Source organism: Dermochelys coriacea, chromosome 19, assembly GCF_009764565.3.
Source record: "Dermochelys coriacea isolate rDerCor1 chromosome 19, rDerCor1.pri.v4, whole genome shotgun sequence".
Lineage (NCBI taxonomy): Eukaryota > Metazoa > Chordata > Testudines > Dermochelyidae > Dermochelys > Dermochelys coriacea.
The window spans coordinates 11,957,291-11,980,263 of record NC_050086.2 but is presented as its reverse complement, the minus strand read 5'-3'; the positions used below and the strand labels follow the sequence as shown (position 1 = coordinate 11,980,263).

General features: G+C 54.5%; 1 protein-coding gene across 2 annotated transcripts in view; it reads left to right on the top strand.

Moving 5' to 3' along the window:
• The first annotated feature begins 4,801 nt into the window (after positions 1-4,801).
• Positions 4,802-22,973, top strand: part of E2F2 (E2F transcription factor 2) — a 35,416-nt gene continuing 17,244 nt past the window's right edge. For both annotated transcript variants that reach the window (XR_006278263.1, XM_038377850.2), the window contains exons 1-4: positions 4,802-6,180; positions 19,929-20,034; positions 20,684-20,903; positions 22,166-22,324. Coding sequence is in view for 1 of the 2 variants with exons in the window: in XM_038377850.2 (XP_038233778.1) it covers positions 5,893-6,180; positions 19,929-20,034; positions 20,684-20,903; positions 22,166-22,324 (773 nt within the window). In the remaining variant the exon portion in view is untranslated. The remainder of the gene's footprint in view (positions 6,181-19,928; positions 20,035-20,683; positions 20,904-22,165; positions 22,325-22,973) is intronic.

Here is a 22,973-nt window from a genome sequence, read left to right as displayed (position 1 = left end):
GGCTGGGCACTCACCTCCCCCAAACCATTCCTCTAACCCTCATCTCAAATCTCCTGTAAAAGCAGAAGAGCCCAAAAGGTGCTATCAGTATAATTCCTCCCTGTGCTAGGAGGAAGCAGGCAACCAATAGCTCATGTTAGTTCTTGCTGTCCTCAACACAGAACTCCCCCCACCCTCCAAGCAATTGGAACCTATCATATTGGTTTTGTGAGATTAGCCTCTGCAGAGCCAGATATGGAGCACGTTAAGGTTGTCAAAATCAATGGCAGGGAGTACTTGGGGCAGAAGGATATAGGGGCCCAGATCTCTCTGGTTAAGCAGAGTGTGGTCCCAAAGGCCAGTATGTTACCTGGCCAAATGGCAGAGATTGTGGGGGTAGGTGAAAGCAGATTCCTCGTACCACTAGATAAAATCCATGTGGTGTGGGAAGGTTTGGAAAGTGTTTTGACTGTGGGGGTAATGGAACACCTCCTAGCTGACCTGCTTCTTGGTGATGATTTTTTCTGTGTAGCTCGGGTCACAGTATGACCCATCACAGTGTGACCGCAGCTTCTGTAGGCATATCTAAGACAGCTTTACTCTAGCTCGCTTGGGTTCTGGAGGAGCAGAGCCGTGGAAGCGCAGGCTTCCATGTGGGCTATCCCTGTGAGTAATTATCCAGGGCTTCGGGTGGGACTTCGGCTTCGGACATGGCGTCACAGCTACTGGTGCTCATGCTAGCTAGATTAAAGCTAGTTTCTGTATGTCTAAATGAGCTGCAATCAAGGACAGTAGCCAGGCCCTTAAGTGAAACAGAATTGTTCCAGGTGGGAGATTAGAGACATTGATCACTCCAGCCTCTGACCCTGAAAAGTTGAGAGGGCTCTGAACCTTGCAGGCCTCTGTGTGAGGCGGTCATCGACAGATGGCCAATCTGTTAGTCTGCTTTGCACAGGTGTTGTGTGTGAGGAAGTCAGTGCTAATGTTACACTGAAATACCCCGAGATTCACAACGAATGGCAGCACACATGGATGTCTAACAAAGCGCTTAACCCCTAGGCCACCTGTCTTTCAAGATCTATTGCGTGGGATGGAAATCTTCTCCTCATTTGTCCTGTAGCACTGCAGTGGGGAAAACAATGAACAGAATCATAACAAGCCTATGCACTTGCATCATAGCACACTCCAGACTTGGATGCCGATTGGAGGCTAATGGTCCCAAATGTGTACGCTTTCCAGGCACATCAAACCATTCCTTACTTGCTTGGAGATGGACTGCCAGAGTGGGAGGGGTTAGTGAAGGATGAGCGAAGAGCTATCACATCTTGATGTCAAACCAGATGGACATTTGTCAGATTGACATGTGGGTATTAGAATTTTTACTTACATTTAATTAGTGTTATTCTGTAAGATGCCAATGGAGGAGGGAGGTCTCCAGCCCAAAGACAATCACAGACCTCATTGAAGCCAGTGGGGGTACCCTTTCTTTCAGGCTCCACAGAAGAAGCAATCAAACCCCTTTGAGTAATAAAAACAACTGGGAGCTAAGGGGCTACTGCCCAAGGCAATAGGCCGCATGTTGGCAGGTCAAAGCTAAGCGATGTGAGCTGAAGGGTTTCCCTGGCTAGGGTATTGGTTGCAGGCTTGCATGTGTATTGGCAGGGAAAGCCAGGAGAAGGAGTTGAGAGTATGATAATGAGAAGAAACTGAGCAGGGATGGAAAATCTTGGGCACAGAACTCGCTGGAGTGGTAGACCTGGGGATTTCTGAGCAAGAAAACTGCCTGCAGTTCTTGGATTCAGGGAAACAAGGCTTTGGTTACAGTTTGTTGTAAACAGACAAGATCACACTAAGAATAGACCTGATTCTTGTCAGCCATTTCTCATCCTATTGGGAATGACCCTGCAAGGCCCTGAACTTTTGACTCACCGCGTGGGCCAAAGGGGCAATGTTATTATCCAGAGTCTCGGCCCAGACTTGCAGTCTCAGGTGGCTGGTGGCAGGGGCATTTTAATGTAGTTTAAAGTGGAGGCAAATTAAGGTTGAGATTTTCAAATAAATGTAGGGGAGTTAGACACTCAAATCCCTCGTTCCTTTGAAAATCTTGGCCTAAACACGTAAGAGCAGTTCAGAATCAGAGAGACAAGGTGGGGGAAGGAATCTCTTTTATTGGACGGACATCTGTCGGTGAGAGAGACAAGCTTTTGAGCAAACACCAAGTTCTTCTTTAGTCCTGGGAAAAGTACTCAGAAATACCAGGTGTTTCCCACCGATCCTGTCTCTCTGATATCCTGGGACCAACCTGGTTACAACAACACTGCAAAGAGTTCAGAATCAGACCCACTGAAAACTAGAGAGTCAAAATGAGACACCCTGGCACAAAGCGATCAAGCAGGCTACAGATAATACCTTTAGACAATCACAGCAGCAACACGATTATTATTTCTATTACACTAGTATCTACAGGTTCCAGGAGAGATCAGGGCCCTGTAACAGTGTTTTGTCCCCTATAAGGGATCGTGGGGATCTTCTGAAACCTTGTGTTCTAGAAGTTCTAGAGCAGCTGAGGGGCCTAGGAAATGGCAAAAGCAGGTGCTGGGAGAGAGAAAGTGGTCTCAGGGTACTAGTGCCATCTCCTCCAGCCATTCTTTCTTCCCTTTTTGGCTAGCGGATCAAAAAGAAGATCAAGGGTGATGATGACACTAAACTTGGAAGACTTGATGACACTAAACTGGGAGGAGAGGTAGATATGCTGGAGGATAGGGATAGGATACAGAGGGACCTAGACAAATTAAAGGATTGGGCCAAAAGAAATCTGATGAGGTTCAACAAGGACAAGTGCAGAGTCCTGCACTTAGGACAGAAGAATCCCATGCACCGCTACAGACTAGGGATCGAACGGCTCAGCAGCAGTTCTGTAGAAAAGGACCTAGGGGTGACAGTGGACGAGAAGCTGGATATGAGTCAGCAGTGTGCCCTTGTTGCCAAGAAGGCCAATGGCATTTTGGGATGTATAAGTAGGGGCATAGCGAGCAGATCGAGGGACGTGATCGTTCCCCTCTATTCGACACTGGTGAGGCCTCATCTGGAGTACTGTGTCCAGTTTTGGGCCCCACACTACAAGAAGGATGTGGATAAATTGGAAAGAGTACAGCGAAGGGCAACAAAAATGATTAGGGGTCTAGAGCACATGACTTATGAGGAGAGGCTGAGGGAGCTGGGATTGTTTAGTCTGCAGAAGAGAAGAATGAGGGGGGATTTGATAGCTGCTTTCAACTACCTGAAAGGGGGTTTCAAAGAGGATGGCTCTAGACTGTTCTCAATGGTAGCAGATGACAGAACGAGGAGTAATGGTCTCAAGTTGCAATGGGGGAGGTTTAGATTGGATATTAGGAAAAACTTTTTCACTAAGAGGGTGGTGAAACACTGGAATGCGTTACCTAGGGAGGTGGTAGAATCTCCTTCCTTAGAGGTTTTTAAGGTCAGGCTTGACAAAGCCCTGGCTAGGATGATTTAACTGGGACTTGGTCCTGCTTTGAGCAGGGGGTTGGACTAGATGACCTTCTGGGGTCCCTTCCAACCCTGATATTCTATGATTCTATGATGGATTCGTCCCTTCCGGAGCCGACCGCACTGGCCAATCGCACTGGCCTACGGGGGGTCCCCAAAGCGTGGGGCCCGGAGCACTTGCCCCGATTCACCCTACCCCCGGGATGGCTCTGCCCACAACCCCTCCCCACATATACGACTGCAAAGGGTAGGGCTGGGCAGCATATTCATCCCAGAATAACAATGGATAGGTGTTTGGGTCAAACCCAGTTGCCTTCCTTACCACATAAGGCCACATTAATCTGCTCTCCAGGGTTTCTGCTTTATGTTCTTGAGACATATGAGCTCACCATGGCATGCAACTGATTGTTAGTTCCTGTTTGCAGAGGCTACTCAACACACTCTGCAGCTCTAGGCAACTTTTCAGTAGGCTGTCCCCGACTCGCTCAGCTTTGGCCCGGCTGCCCCTCCATCACGAAGGGGGGGCCGGGCCAAATTTGAGCAAGTGGCATTGTGACCTGGTGCAGGGGGTTGCACTGCCGCTGAAACTTTGGTCTGGGTACCCTAGGCAGCTGCCCAGAAATTGGCCAATCTAGGCAGCTACATAGCGTACCTATCACTAGAGTGGCCCCTGTCGATTTGCATTGCCATAGTTTCCTGAGATCAGGATCAGGGTGCCATCGTGCTAGGTGCTGTACAAGCAAGACAATCCCTCCCCAAAAAGTCTCGAAAGGGCACATTTGCCCATAGGGGCTGGAAGTAAGGGTGCTGCACCCCCCCCCCCCCCGACATGACGTGGTTTCCATCCTATCCAGGGTTTACAGTTTGGTTCAATGGCTCTCAGCACCCCCACCATAGACATTGTTCCAGCAGTCTGGCATTTGCCAGTGGGATCCGAGTCCTGCTGGCCCTGCTGCCAGCCATTATGAAACCCGCTATCGGTTGCTTTCTCTGGCTGACTGCCTCAGGGCTTTGTTTGCAACAACAGCACGTCCCAGCGGGGTGCATGGGCGGAGCAACCTTTGCATAAGAGCCCCCCCCCCCCCCGCTAGGCTCCCCCTAGCCACAGCTCTGACAGCTGGTCCCAGCCCGGGTCACTTTAACTCTTGGGGGGGGGGGTCTGCAGACGGCCCCTAGCTCTCTGTTTGCACGGACACGCCCACTCGGCGCGTGGGGAGGGGGAGAGCCCGGGGCAGAGCCAGCCCCCGGGAAGAGGGCGCGCGGTGAGCGCTGCCCCTTTAAGAGCAGCCGCCTCCCGCTCCGCGTCAAGGCTCGAATCCGGTGGGCGGGGCCCCGGCCGGGTTGCAGCGACCAATCAGGGCGCGGCCTTTGCCGCGGGAGATCCGAATTTCGCGGCACGTCGTTTGGCGCTTAAAAAAAAAAAAAAAAAAAAAAAAAAAAGGGAAAAAAAAACCCAACCTCCACCCCGCGGCGCGAGCGGAGCCCAGAGCCGCGGGAGACCGGGAAAGGGAAAGACCCGGGGCCGCGCCGCAGCCGTCGCCCCCGCTGCAATCCGGCCCCATCCCGGCCCGCTGCAGCCCCGCCGGGAGGGAGCCGAGCCGCGGCCGCCAGCTTTGCAAGGGGAGAGCCGCTCCATGAGAGACAGTGGCGGGGCCTCGGCCGGATCCAGGGCCCGGGCTGGGGGCGCAGCTCCCCCTGGCTTGATGCTGCTCAGCCCCCCCGCGCTGGGGGCCTCGGGCGAAGGGCCCGCCAAAGCAGAGATTTAGGGGGGTGATTTTATGATTATTATTATTATTATTGCTATTTTTTTAAATGCAACAAGCTCGGGGGGGAGTCGATTCGCTCCCTGGGAGCTGAAAGTCACCAGCCCCTGCAATAACCTGCACGGTACCCAGCTCCTGCACGCTGAGGCTTGGGCCAGTGGCCTGGCATTTGAGCCCTGCAAAGCCCCGGTCCCCTTAGGACAAACAGTAACTTTTAATTGTCTGTGTTTTTATAAAAACAGCCAGCTGCAAATTCTGGCCGGTCGGGTAAAGGATCTTCCACGAAGAAAGGAGGGGGTTCGAGCTTTCTGTCTGAATGAGGAGAGAGAAAGGAAACAGTCATTTTTATTCTGGGGCTGGTTTAGTGATTTCCCCTCCCCCCAAATGCATTTTAGCAAAAATTCCAGCTTGATTTTTTTGAGACAGCCTCAGTCTGGAAACTGGGGGCCATTCACTGATCCTGCATGCTATGCCCTGTTTTAAATGGCTGGGCAATGCTAGGAGCGGCCTCCGACCGCTCTGTCTATCCTCCATGTCTCAACTGCAGCTTGGTTTTTAAGCACCCCCCTTAAAGCTGTGCGAGTGCAACATTTCTGCCCTCCCTTCCCTGCCAGCTGGGCTTCTCAGAAAGGACTTTGCAATGCTGAGAGTCAAGGGAGTGTCTTCAGCCCCAGAAAGGGGGGGCTGTTCCATTGCCTCTCTCCCGCAGCAGCCGCAAAAGAAAGTTATGCCTGTGATGAGCTCTGCAGACTTGGTGACTTCCAGCCTCAGCAGCCCTCAGATGCACTCCATCCCGGCCAGCTACTTCACGCAGCTGTACCCTCAGAGTGTGGCTACTGCCCCTGCCCCCAGGGGCAGCTGTCTCTACGCTACCCCTCATGGACCTGAAATCAGAACCATCCGATCTGCCTCTGCAGGAAGGCTGCCGGTAAAGTGTCTGACCCCTGTGCATCCTGGTGCTTTTCCCCTGTCTGTCTGCCCTTTTCAAACCCTCTGTGTGTTGGGTCGGGTGACACTTGTATATAGCAGAGTATGAACCCAGGTGAAATGTGTGATCCAATAATCTCTTCCTGGTGAGGTGCTCTGATGCTACTGTGATGGGTGACATTATTAAAACCAAACACTAGCTAGTGTATTGAGGGATTGGGAAGTCTTTAATATGCAAAATGTTAATGGCTTGGTACTAGACCGTAAGTTCCAGCACAGTGGCTCATGTATTTCTCAACTTCCCTTCAACTCCAGTTTACCCCACAAAAAGCTGCTGTCCTCTTCCTCTTTTCGGTTCTTGCAAATAGCTATTATGGCCCATCAGAAACTCCAGCCCTGAGATCCAAGGTCGTAGAAAATCTCTTGCATTAAGGAAATGAATTGTACCGCTCACAGTTTCCTGCAGAGTGCCTTTTGCCATCTGTTCCCCAGGCTCTGACCCCAAATCAGCCCTGGCACAAGTGAGTGTCTTTCCATTGACTTCAGTGGAAGTGAGCTCGCTCAGGGGAGGGCCCTCTACAGAACAGAATGCCACTGAGTTGTAGTGGGGTGTAACTTTCTTGTGTATGTGTGTGTGTGTAGAGACTGAATTTGAATCGGATTCCATATGAATAGGGACGCCCTGAAATATTACAGTTTAGGAAATCTGTACGAGAGGGACTGCAAGGATTTGGACATTAGCTGGACAAGAAAGACCCGTGGATGGAGGAATGGCTGAGTTTGCTGGTGCCCTGCTATCGCACTGCTGTGCCAGGGTCAAAATCTGTCTAAAGGGCAAATCCAACCTTAGTAACTAGTGTTCGTCATCTATAGATCTTAAAGCGTGTCGTAAGAGTGTGTGTAGAAATATTATTATTCCTATTTCACAGAGGGAGAAACTGAGGCACAGATAGGTGTTGTGACTTGTTTGAAGTTGCACAGTCAGCAAAGCTAGGAATAAAACCCACGCATTCTGATTCCAGTCCTCACTTGATCACATTGCCTCCAGGAGTCACATGGGGATGTATAAATAAGGCCTAGAGAATCGTGTTACTTCTCCATCATGGGGGAAGAAAGCGGTTACGGTTTACTTTTTTTGAAGCATGTGACATTGGCATCTGTCAGTCAGGATATTGGACTATGGACCACTGGTCTGATGCGGTATGGCCTGTAGGAATTTAAAGTGCTCATGCCCCCGATGATGAGTGGAGCTATATGTGACAGCCCTGCCATCACAGGGATGCGTGGATTGCACTATAAACCAAAGTAGGGAAAGCTCCGGAGGAAGAGCGGTCATTGCTCAGGGCCAGATCCTAGAGGCGCTGAGTGTCTTTGGCCCTGGCTAACCTGGGATGAGTCAAGGGCATTGAGTGGCTGTGGGATCCAGGCCCTCTGGCCCTGCTGGCTTATAATTCACTTCCTCTGGGAGCTGTGCTCCCCAGGCTCTGGCTCTGTGAAAGTGGAACTCAGACGCTGGGTAGGGCAGGCAGTTTTAACCAGCTTTACCTCCCCTTCTGTAGGCCCCTGCCGAGTGTCTGTTGAAGGCCTCTGCCAGCCCTGCTACTAATTGGCAGAGAGGACTGGCTGCTCCTGAGGCAGGCCTGGGAGCAATTCCCTTTCTCCCTGCCTGTCTGCGTTCTCCCCCAGAGCTGGTGATGCTTCCCGACAGGCGTGGGCTCTGCCACGCTCCTCTATGAGGGCAGCCTGCGAGCGTGTCTCTTGGTTTCCCTTTCTCCGCTTGATCCATCATGATCCTGCTCTGCTGGAGCAGTGGGTGCTGATCTGGCTCCGGGTCCATTCTCTGCACAGCCCCCACAGCTCCCGGGTCTGCAGGCCCCAGTGGGCTCTGGTGGCACCTGTCTCGTCGTCTTTGCTGCGTGTGTCTGGCTGTGTTTATATTCTAACCACAGAGCTTAACGTGAAATGTATCCCCCCGATACAACTCCTAGTGTTGAAGACACACAATAGTCATGTAAGCCCTGGGCTGTTGTCCCTCTGTGACAGATGGGCAGGAGCCGGGATACAGAGAGGGTAAGTGACTTGGCCTAGGTCATGTTGTGAGTCGGTGGCAGAAGTGGGGAGCGACCCCTGAAGGCTGACTGGCTGCTCTGACCACTGGATTCCACTACCCCTTGTTAATCAAAGCATGCTTGGAGCCCATCGAAACATGACATGATGCCCCTGGCTAATAAGCGATATAGCTGCCTTGCAGTGAAGTCACAGTGTTGTGAAAGAGAGAGATTGGGTCCTGGAATGGTCTAAGTAAGACTGTTTGTGCTGAAGCCCTAAATCGGCTGTCATGCCCTCTCCCCACCCCCTGCCCTGCACACCTTGGTGCTGTAGACGGACTCCTTAAGAGGCTGTCTATTGTTTGGCATGGTGGAAGGTGCTGGCTTTCTAATGGCTAATACCTCTATTTTAGGGGAGAAACACCAGGCAATAAACTGGTGGGTGGACAATCCGTGTGGAAATCTAAGCAGATCAGGAGGGTTTGATGCTCTGCATCCCTTGTGCATTTATCCCTCCCCTCGGTATACCCCCACTGTTCCCAAAGGTCTCTTGCTTTCCCCATCTGATGTTTTTCCCATGTTTTAATTCCCCCCTTCCTTGGGGTCACGGCCTTGCAGTGCAGCCACTCGGGCAAAGGCTAGGACAGGGCTGCCGGCCAGGTGGCTTCTTGGACTGGGTAGCTCCATCTGCAGTCCCATCCCTCAACCTCCACCTGGCCTGGGGAAGGGGGTGTAGAAGCAGCGGGAGGAGGAGGAGGAAAAAAGGGCTTCAGGGGCTTTCTCCCTCACACTGCACCATGAGTGTCTCCTAAAGGGGCATTGGCCTCCGGGGCAACAGGCTGCCTGGCCAGGCCGCGCAGAATCCCCTCACCTGCCTTCTCGTTCCTTGCTGCCGTGTCAATTCCATGGGCCCCATCCTTGTGCCGTCTGCACGCTCCATCCTGCGGTCACATGGGGTGCTGCTGATGGGGTCCTGGCTAAAACGTCCCCTTTCGCAAGACCAGGTTCCAGTCCCCTCTACCTTGCTCCAGTCCCTGGGGAAATCCTGAATGCGTCTCCTACATCATGTTTATGGCCGAACCCGAGGGTGCCATGCAGGGCAGCCAGCCCTCGGGTTTTGTCTCTTGGTGGCAGCTCAGCAGCAAGAGGAGGAGGGCTGCTTCGGTGGGTATGGTGCTAGCCTGCAAGTTTGGAGACTTTGGTTCAATCTCCTACTCTGCCCTGGTGTCACTCTGGGCATATCGCTCAAGGTATGGTTACATGTCAAGCTGGGGGTGCTGTTCCCAGCTCCAGGAGACATGCTCATGCTAACCCTGATGGAGCCTGTGCGCTACAAACAGCGTGCAAGCCGCTAGCTGCCCAGAGTGTGATCCTGTCGAAGTTGCTAGGCCCATACTCCAAGCCGTTAGCCCTTTCGGCTGCTAAGCTACATTTTTAGCACATTAGCTTGATCAGAGTCAGCACAGGTGTTTCTCCTTGGGCTGGGAATCACACCCCCAGCTTGAAGTGTAGTCATTCCTTTAGTCTCTCTCCGCCTCTGTCACCCGTGTGTAGCACCTCCCGTCCTTAACGGAGTTTGATGAGAGCATGTGGTGTATGACTCCTCTTGCAACAATCTGCCTTTCAACTCCAAGATGGAGGCAGGCAAGCAGATTCAGAGATTTTTAAGGATCAGTTGCATGCGATGGCCAAACTGGCTGGATCATGCTCTCTGGAACTTTTTGAGTTCAATTCCTGTTCAGCACAAAGACTCTTAAGAAGGTCAGGATGTATTCTTTAAACAAATACATCCGAGCCTCTCTGCATGTTTGTTTCACTGCTCTTTTTTTTTTTTTTTTTTTTTTAAACCATAATCCTTGTTTCACATGTCCTTCCAGACCTGTGCATGATCATAATGGGATTCTTGTAGGTTTGGATGCATTGAACACTCTTTGTAAGTGACCTCAAAGGAATTACAGTGTAGCTTCCCTTCTGCCTATTAAAATTCTTATCTTGACTCTTCCCCGAATCTAGTGGTTTGTCCCAGGCTGCTCTTGAGATGGCTGATTCAGAAGACTGGGAGTGCAGAGTCCATAGGAGAAGCTGTTTGGATTTGAACTTGAAATGCTGACCAACTTTTTTTTCTTTGTACAAAGGGCAATTGGTATGGTGAGTGTGCGGGATGATGGGTAGGAGCACAGCCCTATGGATTTCCTCCTATAAGGTTGATTGTGTTTTTTCCAATTGGCCAAGGGATTGGAACATGACCTGTTAAGTGCCACACCTGTTAATACCTATGAGGCAGGTAGTCTGGGCATAGGGATTCAGTTACCTATCTGAAGTGTTGGTCTGGTTGCTTCCTGGGTCTTGTTACAGAGCGGGCTACTAAGGGGCAATGTGGAAGGCTTGCAAATTAATCAAAGGTGGTCTAGGGAATCCTGGTACTGTTCTTGGCTTTGTGACCTAGGGCAAATCTCTTTTTATCTAGTCCTTGGTTTTCCCATCTTTAAAATGCTTAATTCTGTGGTGTTCATAATGTGCTTTGAGATCCTCCCGGTGCTGGAGATGGGCTGTTGTGTGGGAGATGGAGAGCCTCTTGTGTGTGCTGCAGTCACATCTCCAGCTTCACTAGCTTTGCTGACCTCGGTGCATTGCAAAGAGATGCTTCTGTTTGCCCGGTTGCTAGGTATGGCCAATGTGTGTATTGCTTGGCCAGTGTGTGATATCGTGGCTGTGACTCCATAAGCTGAATTCGGGAGGTGCGGAAAAGAGGTTCTCTCCCCACTGGCTTTACTTCTATAGCTGAACCCATTAGGGTCCCATCAGGGACTCTGGGTGGCTTGGTAGCACCCATTCTGCAGGGCTGTATTGGGCCAGTGTGTCTCAAACTTGTATGTCACCTGAGATACAAGGCGATACTACATGCCGTATGTGGCTGACCTGTGGAACTCATTGCTTCAGGGGAGGAGGTCTTGAAATCAAGTATTGCAGCAGGATTTAGGGTGGTCGGCATGTCCGATAGGCAGGAATCCTACAGCTGTGCAGGCCCCAAGAGAAGGATAATGCAGTCTCATGCTTCTGGGTGTAAACTGATGGCTGGAGGGCTCAGGAAGGTATACCTCCTCCTCACTCAATATCCAGCAAGACACAAACAGGCGGGGTGGGGGGGCAGTACTGTCCTGCCCTGCTCTGCGGGATCTGTCACTGGTGGGCTCAGGAGACCAGACCAGAAGAGCAGTGGTCTGATCTAGCTTTGCAGAGCCTCTCTTTGCAGAGTGAAGATCAAAGGTCAGGAGGGAAAGCCCCGGCTTTGCCTAAACTAAGCTTAATATAAAGGGAAAAGCCAGCACAGAGCTCTATTCCTTCTCTTCCAGCCTCCCTGGGCTAAGGGGCATCTGCACAGCTGCTGTGGCTAAAGACCCCTCTGCCTTGGCCTCCTTTAATCTTACGTAGCACTGTCTGTTAATTTGATTGGGCAGGAGACCCCCTTCTTGCCTGGCCCCTGGAGCCAGGCTCTGCGGCGAGGCACGGAACTGGGTTTCTGACTGTGCAATGGGGCTGGGGGTGTCCCTGGGGGCAGGGGTTGAATGTTCAGCTGGGAATTTTTTTCCCCTTGTTGCATGGAGGGAGAATTTTAAGCTCTGGCCACTGGGGCTCCATCCCTTGGGCTTGAGCCAAGCTTTGCCCCTTGATGGGGCAGGGAGCGTAAAGCTGATTTTGCTTTGAGGACTTTAAATGTGGCTGGGGTGAGTGGTGCCAGGCTCCCGGGCACTGCTCCAGGAAAGGCTCTGGCTTCTCTTCCAGGATGTCTCTGTGACTCATGGGTGGGACCAGAAGAGTGTGTGCGATTGCTGGAGAGTTGTGGTGAATGAGCACAGGGTATGGGTGTATGTCTCGGGGAATGGGAAATCCCTACCATGCTATGCTAACCTAAATTTCTCAGCTGATCCTCTTTACCTGGGGCTGCCACAGATGCAATCCTGGACTACAATTCTGGGCAAGCTTCCAGTGCACCCTAAACCCCCTTTCCCACCCTGCTGGAGCCGAGAGATGAAGGCAGGATCCTTGGCAGCTGGAGCCAGGACAGAGCAGCGAGTTTGAGTCACTTTTGCATGCAGCTGACTGCTAGTCAGTTGCTGCCCCCAGGAGTGGAGTCTGGAAGGAAACTCTGGGGGCCAGAGGCGCTAGTTAGGGATCTGGTCCCAGCATGGAGGGAGGTTCACGGTACCTGTCAGACTGGCATCCAAGCTGATCTACACCCAGAGCATCAGCTGTGCCCCACCCACAATGGGCAGAGCCTGCCTTGTCCGTGCAGAGCCCTGCTGTGCCCAGCCTCTGGGAGCAGCACCCGGTGGGGAGGGGGGCAACAAACTGCATAGCCCAGGCCAAACCAGAGACTGGGCAGTGAACCCCAGACCTTTGTGAGCTTATGAAGACAGACAGGTGCAGCTAGCAACAGATGGGACCTCGTCCAACTGGGGCCTTTCGCCAGCACTCAGTTGTTGTCATTTACTGTCAGTTATTGCTGCTACCACGATCCTTCCTCTTGGGTCACGGCTGGATGCCCCGACATTCCCTGCGAGCCTGGCAGTGCTGCTTCTGTCTGTCCTGCTCTGGCGGTTCTGAGGGTCCCTCCCAAGTGGGCTGCCTCCCTCCCTTCTAGACCTTGCTCCCTGGGGAGGGAGGATCTGAACTCGCATCTTACCTCTGGCGCAAGTGGATTTGGCTTGTCTTTCATTTCTTTGCAACTAACTCTCTCCCCTCCACCATGCAGCAGCTGCAGCTGCTGCTTTGCCCCTGGAGGAAAAATGCTGAACAAGGTCACTGAAGATGGCTTGTCTGCTGACCCCCCCTGGGACTGGCGGGGGCGGAAGGCTGCAACATGCAGGGGGTTCCAGGAAGCGGTGGGGGAGGATTGGAGGAGGCGAGCAGGTCTTCCCCTTCATGCACAGGCTCGCTGCCAGCTCTCCCTCCCTGGTGTGTGCGTGGAGGGAGTGTGCTCTGGAGCTGTGGGACTCTGTGATAACCCAGTGGCAGCGTTCCCACGCCCTGCGGTGCGAGGGTGTGGGGCGAGGGCAGACCTCGGAGCTGCCCAGACGGGCCTGGCGAGTCCAGCCCAGTGCTGCTGAGACAGAGCGCCCCCAGAAATAAAGGGCAAAGGCGCCGGGGCTGCAGTGGATGGGCCTAGGTGCGGCAGGCTCCCATCCACCTGTGTCCCATCCTTGCAGCAGCCTTCTAGCTGCTGCCTGCCAGGCTGTGACATTCACCTCCCTCAGCTGCGTGGGTCTCTGCGATCTGTAGTGATTCCCCCCGTTGCTTAGCCATGGGCAGGTGGGGGTGCAGGGGAAGCTGGCAAGGAGCAGCCAGGCTGAGAGGAGTTGGAGGATGCAGGCTTCCTACGCTGGTTTCTCTTCAGAGCAGTGTGGCCTAGAGCACTGGACTGGGGTTTGTGGGACCTGGCTTCTCTCCCCAGTTCTGACACTGGCCTGCTGGGTGACCTTGGGCAAGTCATCTCATCAACCAGTGCCTCAGTTTCCCCATCTTTAAAATTGGGGAGCGCGACGCTGCCCTCCTTTGTAAAGTGCTTGGAGATCTAGAGGAGAGCCGGGTATTATAATTATTAAATTCCCTCAGCAGAAATGCAGGGGTGGGTTGAGAAATTTTCCCCAGGCATCCTCTCCATCCCCCTTCTCCTCCCAAATTCCCATGGCCTGGAAGCCAGGCTGTTGAGCAAAAGCAGTGTCCTGGGGCAGACGGGCTGGAGTCCTACAGGGCACAATGGGGCCCGTGAGCTTTTCTCTTTTTGACTCTTCCAGTGTCCACCCTGTTGCTGCTGCCCCGGAGCCCCAGCCTTGCTGCTCCCCACCCAGTGTGCCGTGGCTGTGTAGGAGTATGAGCTCTACCCTGCAGCTGGGTTGGCCAGCTGTTGTGTGGCTAATCCAGCCCCTGCTGGGGCAGGGAGACTGTGCCAGCTCTGGGCCAAGCCAGCAGCTGGCAGATCATCTGCCTTAGGCTTCCCTTTGTCCTTTCCCGCCATCTCCACAACCCCGGAGCCCCTCAAGCATCCCTCAGTTACCACACACTTGGCCTGGGGATGGCAGGGGATGACTGTCGCCCTCCGACCCCAACACAAGAGTTGGCAGGGAGGATGTGACCCTGGCCCCCATGCCAAATGGGAGGCACTGTAAACCCCACCCTGCTCTGACCGCCTGCCCCCAGCAGGGACTGCAAATCTGCCTTCTCTCTGTCCCATTCCCTGCTGTTCGAAAAGAAGCTATGTTCCCCGCATGCTTGCTCTCAGCATGGCTGGGTGGTTTGCACACTTGACCCAGAGACCTGGGGACTTGCTCACTAGCAGAGAAAGCATCTGCTCCTGTTCTTCCCGGACTGGAGCGCCTGCCTTTCGAAGCCTTTCAGGAGCTGGGCGATAGCTCCCAGCCCAGCTCTGATCTCCCAGTTCAGTTGCACCCTCGGACTTGGCGGACCCCAAATGCTCTGTGCATTGCAGTGTCTACTGGGGCGGGCTTCCCCCAGTGCTGAAATGCAGCCACTTCTGGGGTGGAATGTGACAGCCATGTAACAGGGCTGGTCAGGCAGCAGAATGCAGGGAGGGGGGCTAAGGAGGAGGAACATCGTTCCTGGAGTGTGGATTTGGGCAGGGCCCCCTGGCCAAAGGATCTTTGCTGGTACCAAGAACCTTAGCCAGAGGGTGGGTCCCCTTCCATCAGTACAGCATCCCCAATGGCGTTAGTTAGGCACAGTACTGCCATGGGAACAACGCCTCCCCCCCACTGCATCTCTGATACCACTTCGGCAGCAGCGAGATTGCCCTGGGCGTCTCCTTTCCACATCTTAACCAGTCCCCATCCCTGCAAGATCTTTCTAGAGGCCAGAGTGCAGCACTGGTGTATTACTAGAGGGATTTGTTTGTCCACGTGCCCTGGATGGGGCACGTTTACGCGAGGGGAGCAACCAATCTCCTCTGTTCTCGGGAGCTCTCTTCACCTGCTGTAGCGCGGAGTCGCATCTGCCTTCAGCAGTGGCTTCACAGTGGCTCTTGTCTGGGGAGGATGCAGGTACACAGCCAGGAATGGGCCTGGCCCAAGGCAAAAGGGTGCTAGGACAGTGCCTTGGGGAGCAGAAGTGGATTCTGAGCTCCTTCTCCCATCACATCTCATCTGGGAGCCTCTTTGCAGTGTGGCCGATTGGCTAGAACCCTGGACTGGGATTTGAGAGTCTTTGGATCCATTTCCAGCTCTGCCACTGGCCTGCTGGGTGACCTTGGGCAAGTCACTTTTCCTGCCCTGTGCCTCAGTTTCCCCATCTGTAAAATGGTGCTAGTGATACTGTCCTCCTTTGTAAAGTGCTTTGAGATCTGTTGATGAGCCATGCAAGATGCGAGCTAGGAGTTACCATCGGAATGTATCCTGTGCTCTCCCCTTCCCAGTCATCCAGGCTGGCCACAAAACCACCTTTGCTCTCCCTTTCTTGGGCATAGGGGTGAGGCAGCGTCCCAGCCAGTCTCCTTAGCGCAAGGGGAGTATCTCTAGACAGGAGGTAGGGAATTTAGCCCATAAACATCTTGACCTTGAGACCATCTTGACCTCCCTGGCGTGGACCCCTCTCCATATAACTTGGAAACCAGCTGCGGAGCCGCATCCTAAACTCCTAAGCCTTGTCTGTGCTGTGCAACCAAACATCCAGAGGGGGGCGCTGTGGGGTGGCCTGGGGAAGGGCATGGGGGCTGTGATGCCATCAGTGCATTGGTAGCTCTGAAGTGGTGACGGCCTTTAAGGGGGCTTCTTTGGATGCGCTGCTGTTAGTGAAGAGTCAGCACTGGATCAGCTCCCAAAATCCTCCTTCCCTACACCTGGGGCATGGGGGGGCTGGCCCTGCTGGCTGCTGAGCCCCTCCCTGCTTGGCCGCACCAGCCATGCACTGTCACAGCCACCTGTTGCTGGCCCTCGCTAACTAATTGTTGCCAACAGATGCCCTGTGGGCAGAGGGGAGGGGGAGAAACCAAGAAGATCCTCCCCCACTGCTGTCTCTGGTTTCTGGGCCTAAATGCGGGTCAGCCTGGCGCAGCAGATGTGCTTGTGGTATTACTACTTTGGCAGGTGTTTCCCATGTGCTTGGGTTTAACCATTCGGCTGCCAGGGGCTTCTGTGGGTAGAGCTCGACGGGTCGGGGGGGTTAGGGTGAGACTGCAGAAGCAACGCCCACAGGAATGAAGGACCGTCCCGGACCACCCCGCCTTCCACGCCGAGGGCTGGATCCATTTCTTTGACTTGCCTTCACTGTTATAATGGCAGAGCTGCATGGACGTAGAACTGCTCCACCCGCCCCCCACAAAAAAAAAAAGACAGCCCTGCAAGACCGCTCCACGTGCAATTCTCCCCAGGGAGAGGGTGAACCGCCTGTGACTGATGTTACGTGCTTAATGCATGACTAGAAGGCGCTCAGATACTAGAGGCGTGACAGCGGTACAGGGACATAGATAGAATAGACTGGCCTGAGAGCAGCCAGTGCAGAAAAGAGGGGCATTCACAGGGTGAGGATTGCTGCCAGCTTGCTCTGATTCTCCTCCCGTGGCTTTCTGATCGGCTGCTCCAACGCTCCTGTGGTAGGGTTCTGTTAACCACTCAATTGCTCTGTCTGGGGATGGGGACCTTCCCTCAGTGTGGGCTTGATCCAGCAGACTTCATGTGCTGTGACTCCCTCTACTCATCTCTATTTCCTCTCCCTTGTCTGGCGCCAGCCTCCTTCACAAGCCCGTCGCACCGTCTTGCCCCTGCTGGTTCAAGAGCCATCTCCTCCGCAGCTCCTGCCCCCTGGAGCAGCCTCCCCAGAGCTCTCCTGTCACTTCTCAGATCTTGTCTCTCCAGCACGGCTTCGCTTCCCTCTCCCTCGGCACCTATCTGAGCTGGGCTGAACCTTCAGTGTTTACGGCCGGGCTTGGCTACCAATTCCCTGATCAGAACTTGCCACTGGATATTTTCGTTACTGAGCCAAAACTTGAACGGAGCCTTGTGTGCCAGCTCAGATGAGGTGGGGACGTTTCGCTAACAGCGGATGTCAGCATGGTCCAACCCTAGCCCAGCTTCGACACCCATCCCTGAGCCTAAGGCTAGTCACGATCCAGATCCAAGGACCCCTCGCTTGGTCCATCTCTAGTTATTTCTCTCTGTAGAGTTTTGGGGGAGGGGAAAAGATGCACCGTGTATGGAAGATGCTGCTCTGGAGGCAAATAGCTCCTAGAGAATAAAGAACCCAGCAGAGCTTTGCTCAAAGCCCGAAGCTGGGATTTCACCTATTGCAGGTGTGTGTGATCGCTAAGAGATGGAAAGGAGTGTGTGCTTTGGGGGGTGATGGGCAGAGGATGGGGTAGGGTGTTGTCTGTCTCTGGCTTCTTACATTCCCCTGTGTCTGTTCCTGGTGGGAGCAGAGCTGGTGTGTGATTCCAGATATGACTGAGCAGAGTTGGGGTGTTCTCTGGCAAGGCATTTCACAGCATAGAAGTGGCCTTCCCCCAAGAGACACAGTGGGACTCTCCCGGTTGGGTTGCACGGATGGTGAGGCTGTCTCTGAGAGCCGGGTCCCAAGGACCAGGGCTCCTGGCGATGAATGGGGAGCTGGTGGAGTTACTGGAGGGCTAGTGTGACGTGCTCCTGTCAACCTCTCTAGCTTCAGGTTTCAGAGTAGCAGCTGTGTTAGTCTGTATCCACAAAAAGAAAAGGAGGACTTGTGGCACCTTAGAGACTAACAAATTTATTTGAGCATAAGTGTCCGATGAAGTGAGCTGTAGCTCATGAAAGCTTATGCTCAAATAAATTTGTTAGTCTCTAAGGTGCCATAAGTCCTCCTTTTCTTTTTTCTCTAGCTTTAGCATGCTGGGTGTGTTGTAGCATCGTCGCAGGGACCAGCCGGGAGGGGATGAAGGTGTGGATGGCAGATCATAGCGCCCGCTCCCCTTGCCAGCTGGCAGTGCGGGAGCCCTGCCCTCTAACACTATCTGCTGCCTTGATTGCATGGTGTCAGTCTCCTGGCAAGTGCTAGCCCAGCCCCGGCCTTCCATGGGTTCAGACTGTGCCAGCTGCTCTCTGGGCATCAGGGTGAGGGAGCTCTCCTCATCTTCCTCCTTTCTGGCTTGGTGCGATGCCCGGTTATATGGCTCCAAGGGTCTGCAACCCGGCCTGGAGGAGCCGGTGCCAAAAGGGAAGCACTTGTGGGAATGGCAGGCAGCGCCTGGGCCAGCCTCCAGTGCCGCTCAGGAAGTGGGCAGGAAGCGATCTGGCAGCTGCTGGGAGCCGGCCGCCTGGCCTTGTCACGTGCTGCTTCCCCTTCCCAACCTGCTGGGGGTTGCTCGCCCCTTCTGTTGCCCCTTCTGCAATGGAAAGGGTTCAGGGCCAGCCTTTTTCCAGGGCTGCCCCCAAGCTCCTCATGGGACGGGGCAATGCCCCCTGCCAAGCCCCTCTGCCCCCACCCAGGGCTGAGCTGCAGCTGGTTCCCAGAATCTGCTGTTGTAACTGGACACGTCTCATGCAAGTGCTTTCCTGTGGCTGGGCTCTCTGATAACGCGCTTGGCGCCAGGGAAGCCCTGCCCTGGGGGTTGAGCGCTAGGGACCGGGCTCCATCAGTTCTCTGCCGCCCTGCATCTGCCAGCACCAGGGCCCGGTCGTGATGGAGGTTGGGTGATGCGGACCCCTGGACTTCAGTGTGTGGGACTGTGACCCAGCAGCAAATGCCCCATAGGCCGTGGAGCAGCTGTCCATGGTAACTCCCTGCGGCTGCTCCCAGAGGACCGCCTGTGCTGGGTTTGTACCAGGGCCCCAAACAGCGCCAGGCTTTGCCCAGCTCTGAGCCTGGTGATGAGCTCCTGGTTCATGGGGTGGGGGGTTGTGGCTGGCGCAGCACCGCTCCCCCTACTGGTGCCATCGCTTCAGGGCTGGAGGCTGCTAACTGCGTGTGTTGGGTTCAGCAGGGGGTCCAGGGCAGGGGCTGGGCTGGTGTTGCCCGAAGAGCATTAATATACAATCTGGACTCCTGTTCTTGGGGCTGGATCCTGTTGTGTTGAAAGGGTCTGTTCTAATCAGCCCCCTCTCTGGGGGGGGGGGGGTGAAGCAAGGCTGGGCCGTCTCCTTCCAAGGTACATGTGCCCCTCCAGGCTTCTGCACTGGCAGCCGGCTTAATGTCCCTACCGATTTGGCCTCAAAGGCAGCTCCAGCTCCCCGTTTCCCTGTTGCCAGTGCCAAGGACCTGGCAGGATCAGGCCCCTGTTGCTCATCTTGCCCTCTGCAGAGCAGCTGGGCCATGATGGAGTTCCTGGTGGGAGGGGGAAGGGAGCTGCAGGGATCTGACCTGGTGGGGTAACCGCTTCCTGGGGATTTGAGGCTCCCCCCGCGACACCGGTGCTGCTGTGCTGATGCAATCCCCTGCTGTAGACCGGGCCCAAGCTCTGGTTATGATTTCGTTTATTTGCCTTACAGTAGCCCCAGCCAAGATCAGGGCCTTGTTGGGCTAGGAGCTGTACAAAGGCTCCCTGCCCCAGAGAGCTTGCAGTCCTAGCTTCCGAGGCCAGAAGGGTCTAGTGTGATCAAAGGATGGTTGATGAGACAGTTGTGGGTGCTGTGTGGGCCTCCAGCGGGCAAACCGGGGTCGTGGGTGCAGTTGTAGGTGGTCAGTCTCTTGAACTAACTGCACAATTCTCTCTCCTGCCCATCAGGCCAAAAGGAAGCTGGATCTGGAAGGGACCGGCCAGCCGGGCATCCCAGAATTCCGGACGCCCAAGGGGAAGAGCCGGACAGTCACTCGAATCCCCAGCCCCAAGAGTAAGTGGTGCTGAGCTGGCAGGATGTGAGGGAGGGGAGATGTATGCCTGGGGGGGCTCCCATGCAAAGGACCTGCATTGCCCCATGGCTCTTCTGTCCGGAGCAGCTGGGTCCTGGAGACGTTTGTCACCATGAAAGTGACGCTGGGATATTCCATACAGGGGTGGGGCTGCCATGTGGCCTTCAGGCAGCAGTTCCACCACCTGTTGTAGTTAGGAGCAGTCTGTGACATCCTCCTGTGGGGAAGGAAAGGCCTGGAGCGAACAGGCATCCATGAGCATCTGCTTCCAGTATATCCCCACCCGGCTTAGTGCTGCTATAAATATAGGAGCACCTGTGGGGTTTGAACCCAGGTCCGCTGTGGGGTTTGGGCCCGCTGTGGGGTTTGAACCCAGGTCCCTCAACACTGAAAGCACAAGTCTCTGCTGCTTGAGCTAAAGGGGAGGGACCCAGCCTCCCTCTGCGCTAGGCTGTTGAAACCCATTGCAGGCTGCGCTCACAGCAGCCCCCGTGAGTGGGGCCCTGTGTGCTTCTAGCCAGCAGTTGTTGAATCAGCCTGGCCCATTCTCTGGCGGCATTGTGACTTTTCTCAGCTCCTTTCTCCGCCTCAGCCAACCTGACCCATCTCCTCTTTCCCCACCCACGACAGCCCCCAAGTCGCCTGGGGAGAAGACACGGTATGACACCTCGCTGGGGCTGCTGACCAAAAAGTTCATCCACCTGCTGAGCGAGTCGGAGGACGGGGTGCTGGACCTGAACCGGGCGGCCGAGGTGCTGGAGGTGCAGAAGCGCCGGATCTACGACATCACCAACGTGCTGGAAGGGATTCAGCTCATCCGGAAGAAATCCAAGAACAACATCCAGTGGATGTAAGGGGCTCTGTGCAGAGGAGACAGTGCGGGCGGAGATCTGGGCTCCCAGCAGGGCTCCGGGGCTGGTACCAGTTATGCTGGGACTGTCAGCTCTAAAGGGCCTTGTTTGTTCAAGTGCAGAGTCTTGTCTGGAGGGAGGGAGTGACCTTCCCTGTGTCTATTCTGGGGGGTTGCACAGATCTGGGTCTTTGTCCCCAAGCCAGCACAGGAAGGAGCATGAGTTAGGATCCAGGGTCAAACATGATGCCAACTAGGCTGGTTTCTAACGCGGTTTGGCCCGTGATTCTGGATGGGAAGGGCCTCTATGAGAACAGAGTTTAAACCCAGCACCATAGGCGAGGCCAGAACGTAGCTCTTCCAGTGATGTGGCATTTGAGCTGTCTGGCTGAACAGTCCTGAAATAGCTTGCCAGCCCTGCTCCCACCACAGCCTGGATCAGGCAGTAGGAAGAGCAGAGTTTGGACTCTTATCCCACATTAAGCACAATGGTCTTGTTCTCTCCCCACACACACTACCACAAGGGAGAATACAGTGAATACTTTCACATGATCCATAAGGTAACCTGTGGAACTCCCCACCACAAGATCACACTGAGGTCAACAGCTCAGCAGGATTCAAAAGCAGGATCCAGTGCCCCCGGCTGTTACAAACCCTGATGCTTCACGGCATATGCAAAGCACTGGCTGCCTGGGGTTAGAAGACACTTCTTCTATGGCAGGCCACTCTGTAATTGTCCACCGTCGGAGTCTTGCACCGTGCTCTGCTGCGTCAGCTGCTAGCTGTTGTCAGAGACGTGTGGTGAGCTGGCAGGAGTATGGGATCTGATCCAATGGAGATTCCTATGTTCCCAGCCTCGCTGGCAGAGAGTGGGGTACATGTGCCAGGTTATTTTACGATGGAATGAACACAGTTGGAGGCAGCTGTCACCGAATCCAGTTTGCAGAGAGCGGCCCAAGCCGCCCTCCCCCCCCCGCCCAGCATGGCTCTGTCTTTGGACGGTTTTAAAATCCTGGCTCTGGGGGCTCTGCTTTCAGGTCGATTTCGGGCTCTGCTTGTTTCCTTTCACAGAGCCGTTTATCTGCAAGTATTTATGATGCTGCTTCTCAGAGCGCTCGGAGCTGCGTGTCTTGTGAAAGCGAAATGCTCCCTCACAGGAGACCTTGCGCTGTCCCTGCTGAGGCGGGTGACGCTCCCTTCCCTCCCCCGGAGTGCGCTGCTTTCCACTGATCCTCAGTGACCGGCTCTGCTTGTCTTCCCAGGGGCACAGGAATTTTCGAGGACACCTCTGTGACGGTGAAGCATCAGTCCCTGTGCCAAGAGCTGGCGGAGCTGGCCAAGACCGAGAGAACGTTGGACGAGTGCATCCAGGACTGTACCCTCCAGCTGAAGCACCTGACAGAGGATGAGACTAACCAGAGATATCCTTCATGGGGAGGCAAAGGGTTACGGAGAAAGGGGGTTGTGGGGGGAGGAGGGGTAGAGTCTCTGCATCACGAGCAAACCCAGTCTGAAAATGATCTTCAGAGGGATATTGGGTCTGAGGGAGGATCTAGGGTGAGGGCTGAATAGCCCGGAGGGAGGAGCCTGGGACCAGCCCAACCTGGGGAAGAGACTTGGGCTGAACTCCTGCCTCATTGTTGATAAAACCGCCGCTGAGTTTTGACTGGTCAACATGTGGGCTCCGTTTCAGAGCCGTCTGGGGAAAGGGCCTGCTCCCGATGGGCCTTGCTTTCCTGTCTGAGCACAGTTTGGCTTGGATTCCGTCTCCTCTCCTCTGCCAGCGAGCCCCCCGGCTTGGGTTCTGCAGCCAAGAAAGCTTTACCTCCAGCAGCTGTCTTATCCAGGGCCTTTCCCAGCTGTGCTGCCCATGGGGGGAGGGACGGGGGATGGAGCAGACGTGGAGATGGCCGCATGCCAATCCTCACAGGCCCAGGGCTCTGGGGTCAGTTCAGTAACAAACAGGGAGCCAGCAGCATTTCTTGGAGCCATGGGATGATGGCCTGGCACCAGCCTGTGGACTTGGGCAGGGGCGTTCAGCTCCATATACCACAGTGTCTTGCTGCCTGC